Source organism: Podarcis gaigeae (genome assembly GCF_964106915.1).
Source record: "Podarcis gaigeae genome assembly, chromosome: 13".
Classification (NCBI taxonomy): domain Eukaryota; kingdom Metazoa; phylum Chordata; class Lepidosauria; order Squamata; family Lacertidae; genus Podarcis; species Podarcis gaigeae.
The window spans coordinates 1,946,341-1,956,015 of NC_139689.1; the positions used below are offsets into that span (position 1 = coordinate 1,946,341).

The 9,675-nt window shown below is 51.6% G+C and overlaps 1 protein-coding gene across 2 annotated transcripts; it reads left to right on the forward strand.

Annotated features, from left to right (window-relative positions):
* The first annotated feature begins 4,992 nt into the window (after positions 1–4,992).
* Positions 4,993–7,961, forward strand: LOC310829041 (rhomboid-related protein 4-like). Of its 2 annotated transcripts, none has more exons than XM_083707199.1 (3): positions 4,993–5,411; positions 5,820–5,961; positions 7,785–7,961. In XM_083707199.1, exons 1-3 carry the CDS (start codon positions 5,054–5,056, stop codon positions 7,852–7,854), a joined length of 570 nt encoding a protein of 189 aa, XP_083563325.1. In that variant the 5' UTR covers positions 4,993–5,053; the 3' UTR covers positions 7,855–7,961. The 2 variants fall into 2 exon arrangements, with proteins under 2 accessions (XP_083563325.1, XP_083563326.1); XM_083707200.1 differs by having other exon boundaries at positions 5,826–5,961.
* Positions 7,962–9,675: the final 1,714 nt, after the last annotated feature.

The following is a 9,675-nucleotide window of genomic DNA, read 5'->3' on the forward strand; positions in this document are numbered from 1 at the left end:
AAAATCCAGTTGGAAAACCAAGGGATCTATGAAATACCCTGCAAAGTCTGCCCAGCCACGTACATTGGACAAACAAACAGACGAATAAATGCACGTATCGCAGAACACAAGAATGCCGTCAAAAAAGAAGAAAAAACTTCCTCTCTTTTCCAACACATGAAAGAAACAGGACACGAAATTAATTTTGCAGATTCCAAATTGCTCTTTAACACGGAACATCACCACAAGAGAATAATCATGGAAGCCATCGAGATAGAGAAACACCCTCACAACATGAACAAGCGTGACGACACATCCCGCTTGCCAGACATCTGGAAATTAGCCCTCCCCACAAAAACTGACACCAGATCCAGAGGCACACAGAACGCCAACACCAATCAACCACACCAGACCCAAACCCAGACCCTCTCCACAGATGAATTACTGACACCATCCAGTAGCCAGTCCATGGTGGCACCTCCGGATGCTGCACCCCCCTGCAATCCCTACACAGATCTGGCTGACACAAGCCACAAAACCACAGCTCGCCCCTATACACGAAGCCAAGCCAAAGCACAACTAAGTGCAATACAGCCATCTTCTCAGGAAAACTCTTCACAAAGTTCAAGAGGTCAAGACACAAAGACTTTAGCAACTAATCCACACCTAATGACCCACCTAAGTGGTACTCAGGATATCACTCAAGAAATCACTCAAGGTATCTCTCAAGTAATTAAGGAACAAAAGAAGAAAAGGCACACTAGCCTGGGAACTTCCTCTCTGCCCAGAACATTGGAGGCTAGACACCACACCCCCTCTACAGTATTTATAGGAACTCAAACATTGAGATCCCGCTCTGTTCCAGTAACAAGAAGCCGAAAGCACCAGCCTGAAGATGACGAGTGAGACCTCGTCGAAACGTCGCCTAGACACCCCAACTTTTACACGGGAAGACACCCGAGGACACCAAAACCTGCATATATATATATATATATATATCCATAAATGTACCAACCAAGCGCATACATAGATGTGTAGACCACATGTCTGGAGCAGCACAGGAGGACCGCCCTGAAACCATTTTCAAATGTTTTCTCTGCAAGGAGGGAGAAGGTGGGGGAGCCTCTCCATGGTCTTTTCGTTCATAAATCGCATCATAAGGATATGTCTGTGTGTGAATAGGGTGAGCCTGTGACCTGGCTCAGGAACTGAGTATTTGTCATTACAAAAGACTGGCCAGGCTCCCCAGGCAATCCAATCAAGTGAGCATTAACAGGTAACCTGCCAGACAGGAGATAAACAATGCACTCAGATTTCTGTTGTAGACTGCCCTTACTGTGATGTATGTATGATGTATCTGGGGGTGGTCTTGGACTCCAGGGCGGGCAATTTAAAATGTCTATATAAGGGCGGGCACACCTTGGTTCGGGGTCCTCCTCCTTTCCTGCATGTGAAGGGGGCACCCTGTTGCAACAGTTCAATAAAGATCAGACTAGCTGCTTTGCTTCTCAATATTCTCTGGTTGGCCTCTGTTCTTTTCTCCCACCGATGGAGAACCTGCAAAGGACTCTAGAAGGGCTCTTGTGTCCCCGTAAGGGAATACGGGCAGATTTTCGTTTATTACACCTCTCAGTCTCCTCTTTTCCAGGCTAAACATCCCAAACTCCTTCAACTGTTCCTCATAAGCCCCAGTTCCCAGGCCCTTAATCCTCTTGGTCTCCCTCCTCTGCAAACATTCTAGCTTGTCAGCATCCTTCGTAAATTGTGGTACCCAGAGTTGGATACTGTCTCTATCCACTTTCTCCCTGTCGTGCATAATTGTTAAAACTTCTATCGTGCCGCCTCTTAACTTGCCTTTTTTCTCAACTAAAAAGCACCGAACACTGCAATTTTCCTATATAGGGGCATCACACCTTACAAATACTTTCAGAATGTGGCTATAACCCTATTTGCTTCCACCAAGAGAAATCCAGTTAGTGGTTTCTCTACCAAGCCCTGATTCTCATTTAAATCCCGATTCAGTAACCCAAGCGCCAAAAACTTAGTAATTTTACTTTCCTTGATGGCGTGCATGTTCTTTTTCCTTGTTTTTTTATTCTTATCTGTCTTATGTTTTATATTCTATTTATATACCGGTTCAATGTTTAGCTGTCCCAGTTCTGTGTATGTTTACATTTTATCACCAGGGGATGTTGGCGGTTGTTGTTTTTTTAACTGGAGGTTTGAAGCTTCTCCGTAGAGGAAGTTTTCCTCGAAAAGCAGACTGTGCATTTCAAGGAAAACAAAAAACAAAAACACTCCAGCACTCGTGTTGGTCACAGGAAAGAGCCTCGTGGCACAACTTTAAAGACTTAACTCATTTTATTATGCCATGAGCCAGCTTTCTGCAAGCTCCTGCCCTCCAGAGGTTTTGGACTACATTCCCCATCAGCTCCAGCTGGTGTGGTCATAAGATGCCCCAGGGGCCTGATGGGAGTTGTAGTCCAAAACATCTGGAAGATGACAGCCAGCTGTTCTACCTGGACACTGAGGTCCAGCTCTGAGGGCCTTCTGGCGGTTCCCTCACTGCAAGAAGCCAAGTTACAGGGAACCAGGCAGAGGGCCTTCTCGGTGGTGGCGCCCGTCCTGTGGAACGCCCTCCCATCAGATGTCAAAGAGAACAACAACTACCAGACTTTTAGAAGACATCTGAAGGCAGCCCTGTTCAGGGAAGCTTTTAATGTTTGATGTATTATAGTATTTTAATTTTTTTTTGAAGCCACCCAGAGTGGCTGGGGAAACCCAGCCAGATGGGCGGGGGATATAAATAATAAATTATTATTATTATTATTATTATTATTATTATTATTATTATTATTATTATCCTGCAGAGTCTGCTTCATCAGGCGTAGTGTGAAGGGATGGACACTAGATGGAGCTTTAGGGTTTTGGAACAGGCCTTAGCCAAGGTTTTTATCCCTCTCTCAGGATACCCGAACTCATGGCCGTCCAATGAAGCTGAGCTCTGAAGATTCAGGACAGGAAAAAGAATGTTCACGCAGCGCAGGATTAAACTTTGTAACTCCCTGCTGCAGGATGTTAATGGAGAAATCTGGACAAAGAACCAGCCAGGAAGACCAGAGCAAAACAGCAGCCAGTCGGCTTGGTCTTGATTGAAGACTGTTGCGACTGGACTCCCACCTGCCACCAGGTGGAACAAGAAGGAAGCCCCAAACAAAAGAGAACCCAAACTTTTATTGGCTGCTAATCCCCATGTCACCCCCCCCCCCCAAACTACATCACTCGTACATGTCATGGTGACATCATGAAAGGGGAGGTCTGGTGGCCGTAATCTGAGCATCCTGGACCCTGCCCCATGGTTCCCCTTGCCCTCCACCAAACACCCATCAAGTGGAAGAAAAGAGATATTTACATTTCCCTGTTTCCCAGCCAAGTGAATCCCACCCTTTTGCCTTCATCTGGGTTTGTTATTTCTGGAATAGCTACCTGTCTGGCACTCAGGTATCAGGAGGCCAGGGATTATCACTCAGGCAGAGGGGCTGCTGAGGAGCTGAGCTCACAGGTCTAGATGCATTTCTGGAGTTTTCCCAGTGAGCCAGTGCATAGATCCATTGATCAGTGAATTCTTACATTTGGTATCATGCAGCAAAGGCCCTTTGAATAGATAGGAAGAAACTGTGATGAAGTGTTTTGTGGGGACAAGTCACAAAAGTGATTGTGCTGGTTTTGGCAGTGGGCTGCATGTGCAGGATATCTGCTGGAGGGGCAACCCCCCCCCCCAACCTATACATAAATTCCTGCAACAGGCCTGATTCAGCGGGTACCCCTTGTGTTCTTAGACTTCACAGAGGTCCACCCTCTTCGAAAAGTGGTCATTCCGACGCCCCATGGCATAGGGTGTTTGGGGCCGCAGGACAGCTGCCGTGGACGCAAAACTGCTAGGGGTGCAACATTTCAAAAGGGGGGGGGGTGAGGAAAGTAGTAATACCCTCTAGGTCAGCAGTTCTCAAGTTGTGGGTCCCCAGATGTGGTTGGATTACAACTCCCATCATCCTTGAGCTCTGGCCTTGCTAGCTAGGGATGATGGGAGTTGTAGTCCCAGCAACATCTGGGGACCCACAGGTTGAGAACCGCTGAGTCTAGGTATTTGAAGATGGCTAGGTGGCACTGTGGGTTAAAGCCTCAGCGCCTAGGACTTGCCGATCGAAAGGTCGGCGGTTCAAATCCCTGCGGCGGGGTGCGCTCCCGCTGCTCGGTCCCAGCGCCTGCCAACCTAGCAGTTCGAAAGCACCTCCGGGTGCAAGTAGATAAATAGGGACCGCTTACCAGCGGGAAGGTAAACGGCGTTTCCGTGTGCGGCTCTGGCTCGCCAGAGCAGCGATGTCACGCTGGCCACGTGACCCGGAAGTGTCTCCGGACAGCGCTGGCCCCTGGCCTCTTAAGTGAGATGGGCGCACAACCCCAGAGTCTGTCAAGACTGGCCCGTACGGGCAGGGGTACCTTTACCTTTACCTTTATCATCTCTCCTCTTTTCCAGTTCCTTCAACCATTCCTCATAAGGCTTAAATCCCAGACCTTTGATCCTCTCGCTTTTCCTCCTCTGCACGCCTTCCAGCTTGTCAATCTCCTTAAATTGTGGTACCTGGAAGGGAGTTCCGCAGTTTAACTCTGCGCTGTGTAGAACTGTAGAACTGTGGAATTGGAAGGGCCCCCCCAAAGGCCATCTATTCCAGCCCCCTACAATGCAGGGAGAAGTCCAGCCTTTCACCTGCCCTGGGTTTCCTTAACAAGCCACCCCTTTTCCCAGGGGGCTCTGGGAATTGGAGTACGAGGACTCTCAGCTGCCCTTAAGGAACTACAACTCCCAGGATTCCTTGGGTGTGGGCGGGGAGAGGGGGGCAATGTCTTCTTAAAGGGGCCTGATCCTGGTCCAGCTGGGGCCCTTAGGATTGAGGAGGAGGGAGGGTCAAAGGTCGCAAAGGCCTGCATCAGCCTTGAGGTCACAGAAGGAGCCCTCCCCCATTCCTCCTCTTGCTGTCCTGGCCCCCAGCCTGGGGGCAGGCAGCCCCCACCCATGGTGCCCTGGGCCACCCTGGCCCTGGTGGGCATGAACCTCGCCCTCTTCTGGCACCCTCTCCATGCCCCCGGGGCTGCCTGCCTGAGCGTGAGGACGGTGTGGGACCGGGGCCAGTGGCAGAGGCTCTTCTTGGCCCCCTTCCACCACCTGGGACCCGCCCACCTCCTCATGAACATGGCCACGCTCCTGTGGCTGGGCCACGGGGTGGAGCAGGAGGTGGGCAGCCTGCGGACGGGGGTTCTGCTCCTGGCCTTGGCCCTCCTCGGGGGGCTCTTCCACCTGGCACTCAACACCCTCCTGGCCGCACTGACGGGGAACCTGTGGTACAGGGAGCACTGCGCCGTCGGCTTCTCAGGTGAGCTGGCTCTCCCATCCCCAACACGCTGCCCCCGGGGCTCTCCGGCTCTCCATCTCACTTGGAGTCATAGGGCTGCGGGAGTCGGGGGGGACCCCCAAAGGTCATCTAGTCCAACCCCCCCCATATGAAATTTTAGAGTTGGGATTCCCAGGCCACTCCTCCGCAATGCAGAGATCACGGCTGAAAAACCTCTGGCGGGTTATCACCCCGTCTCTTCTCGAAAAGCTCCTGCAAATTTCAGACGTGGGATTTTAAGAGTTGGAAGGGTCCTCCAAAGGCCATCTAGTCCAACCCGCCGCCCCCCCCCCCGCAATGCTGAATCGTCTCTGTGAAAGGGCCTGTGTCCAGAGGCAGAGGTTAGATGCTCCTTTGACGTGGCTCCTCCATCTTCTCCCTCCTTCGAAGCTGCAGGGGTCCTCTTCTCCCTGGAAGCCATGGGCCGGCAAGTGGAATCCGTCCCTGTGGCAACGATGTCCAGCGGTTTCACGGTCACAAGCCGTTGGCTCTGCATCTTGGAATGCCTTCTCCTGGCCATCCTTTATCCCAGGTAAGCCCTGGATGCGAGTCGGGGAGGACAAAGAAACCCAAGCAGCAGGGAGCCGACATTCCCGCCCCAAGTGGGAGGTAGAAGATTCCCTCCCCCTCTTCTGAGGTCGTTCCAGCACTCTAGACACGCTCAGAGGCACTCTTGTCATCGCTGCTTTCCATTTCCCCTGCTCGCTTAGGGCAGAACCCCAGCACGGAGGTCACATAGTTAAACTGTGGAACTCTCCGCTGCAGGAAAAGCAGAGCAGCCACCTTTGACCTTTACCCACTTGCAGCTGCAGAATTCTCCTTGAGATTTTAAAAAACAGGCCACTTGGCCACCTGCCAGGGGTTCTTGAGCTGTGGTCGCTGCATTGCTAGGAGCGGGTTGGGCTAGATGACCGCAAGGGGACCCCTTCCGACTCTATGGTTTTATGATTCTGTGATGAGCTTGTGCCGTGAGCTCTTCCCCCTAGAAGCAGCTTGAGTCTCAGGAAGGAGAGGCTGAGTCATAGTGTGTGTTCTCCTGCAGGTGCAAGGCTGGCACAATACTTTTTGCAGCCTGGGGCAAACAGCGAGGTGCAGAATAACTGAGGGAACCACCAACTGGCGACTGGACAGACCCCCAGGGCTTAGTGCAGGTGGGGCAGGGGCATGGGGCACAGCCTCGTTCTCATAGAATTGTAGTCGGAAGGGACCCCCTGAGGTCATCCAGCCCAACCCGCTGCAAAGCAGGAATCTCGGCTATATCACACACATGGCAGGTGGACACTCAACCTCTTGCTTAAAAGCCTCCAAGGAAGCCACCCACCTCTTGTGGGTACCTGTTCGGCTTTTGAACGGCTCTTGCTGTCAGGTGGTTCTTCCTGGCGTTTAGTCAGAATCTCAACGCCGCGAGTTCGGGGCCTACCCTCCAGGGCAGTGGAAAACAAGCTTGTTCTGCCTTCTATGTGATGGCCAGGCCAGGGTCGGTACTATAGGCTCAAGCTGCCTTGCCCCAGTGAGAAACCTGGATTCTGAATTCTGGCCAGGCTGGATGTTTCTGAACAGCCTTTGGGGGAGCCCCACGGATCCTGTGTTGCAGTAGTAATAATAATAATAATAATAATAATAATAATAATAATAATAATAATTTATTATTTATACCCCGCCCATCTGGCTGGGTTTCCCCAGCCACTCTGGGCGGCTTCCAACAAAACACTAAAATACAATAACCTATTAAACATTCCTTCCAGTAGCACCTTAAAGACCAACTAAGTTAGTTCTTGGTATGAGCTTTCGTGTGTATCTGAAGAAGTGTGCATGCACACGAAAGCTCATACCAAGAACTAACTTAGTTGGTCTTTAAGGTGCTACTGGAAGGAATTTTTTAATTTTGTTCTGACTATGGCAGACCAACACAGCTACCTATCTGTAACTATTAAACATTAAAAGCTTCCCTAAGCAGGGCTGCCTTCAGATGTCTTCTAAAAGTTTGGTAGTTATTTTTCTCTTTGACATCTGGTGGGAGGGCGTTCCACAGGGCGGGTGCCACCACCGAGAAGGCCCTCTGCCTGCTTCCCTTGGCTTCTGGCAGGGAGGGAACCACCAGAAGGCCATCGGAGCTGGACCTCAGTGTCCGGGCAGAACGATGGGGGTAGAGACGCTCCTTCGGGTATCCTGGGCCTTTAAGGCTGTTCAGGGCTATAAAGGTCTGCAGCAACACTTTGAATTGTGCTCGGAAACGTACTGGGAGCCAATGCAGATCTCTCAGGACCGGTGTTATGTGGTCTTGGCGGCCGCTCCCAGTCACCGGTCTAGCCTAATCTAACCTTGAGGTTATATGTCCACTTCTCCATCCTCCAGGAGTTCTCTCACCGGCCACGTCTCTGGGATACTGGCTGGGTTGGTCCTCTCCGCCGTCCCTCTGAACTAGGGCAGCGACTGAAGATGTGAGCCTCTGGAAGACCACCACCCACCACCCGCAGGAACCACCAGCGCCAGCCCCCCACCCACCATCTCAATAAAGCTGCCCTCCCTCTCTCCCTTCTTCCTCAAGTGATTCCTGAATTCAGCAGCATCTGGCAGGTTCATAGAGGGGAAAGCTGACTCAGCCAGAGCAGGCTTCGAGGTCCGAGGGCCGTGTTGGCAACCTGCCAGGGGCCGCATGGTGGCAGCGAGCGTCCAGAGTGGGTCAACCATTGTCCAATCTCCCTTCTGCACAAATAGGAGGAGGGCCAGCAGTGCAAACCTTTGAGAGGTTCCTCCACACACACCCTTTCTGTGTTCTGCATTGCAGGGGGTTGGGATGGATGGCCCCTAGGGGTCCCTTGTGAAAATTCCAATTCATGCAGATGAGCAGAAAGCATTCAGGGGGAGGGCAAGGCCAGCAAGGGGTGGGAGCCTGGGTAGGTGCAGCCCGAAGGCAACATTTGCCCTGCGCGCCAGGTTTCCCCTAACCTCTATGATGCAAAACCTGCCTCAGGAAGGGAAGAGAGTGTCTTTTGCTACGAGGTCCCAGTTTCCAGGGCTAAAATCCACTGCTGAAAACAGGTTCAGACCCCCAGCTTGTAGTGATGCCCCGATTGTGACCGTGGAGATATATCTGCCTGGCCTCTCCTTGCAATTTTAGCAGGTCGGCAGAAGAGCTGATTCATTGCATTTATATCCCTCCTTTAGGGACGCGGGTGGCACTGTGGGTTAAACCACAGAGCCTAGGACTTGCCGATCAGAAGGTCGGCGGTTCGAATCCCCACAACGGGGTGAGCTCCCGTTGTTCAGTCCCAGCTCCTGCCAACCTAGCAGTTCAAAAGCACGTCCAAGTTCAAGTAGATAAATAGGTACCACTCCAGCGGGAAGGTAAACGGCGTTTCCGTGCACTGCTCTGGTTCGCCTGAAGTGGCTTAGTCCTGCTGGCCACATGACCCAGAAGCTGTATGCTGGCTCCCTTGGCCAATAAAGTGAGATGAGCGTCGCAACCCCAGTCAGCCACGACTGGACCTAATGGTCAGGGGTCCCTTTACCCTCACCCCTCCTTTCTCTCCAAGGGGGCCACCCTCCTCCTAATTTCTAGCATAACCCTGCGAGGAAGGTGAAGAGGCTGTGACTGACTCCAAGGTCACCTGGGGAGCTTCAAGATTGAGTGGCGATTCGAACCCTGACCTCCCAGGTCCTAGTCTGACACTCCAACCTAGTGTTTCCCTAACTTGGGTCTCCATCCGTTTCTGGACTACAACTCCCATCCTCCCATAGCTAGCAGGACCAGCGGTCAGGGATGATGGGAGCTGTAGTCCAAAAACAGCCGGAGACCCGACATTTGGGAAACTTTGCTCTAACCACTCCACCACATTGCCTTCCTAGCGTTCTCCTGCTATGGGGCAGCTTCATCAATTAAGCCAGGGGAAAGCAAAATGCCGTTTAGAGAAGCATCTGAAATGTTTCCCTCGAAGCTTGAACTGGATGGGCGTTTTAACCGCTTTGAGGCCTTTTTCTTTAAAACATAAAGAAGCAGAGAAATGAAAAAAATTAGCAATAATAATAAATTTCAATGGGGGAGAAAAAGTGGTGCCGTTGTGGCGATCATAACCCAGGTTTAAGGTGCCATTTGGCAATGTGGTTATAATATATCTGAGTTTCTAACGCTGCCACTGGCCCACTTAGCACTACCTGCTCGGACTGGCAGCCACAGCTCTCCAGGATCCCTCTCAACCCTTCCTGGACCCTTCCAGGAACCACCTCTGAGCGAAGGCCTTAGATT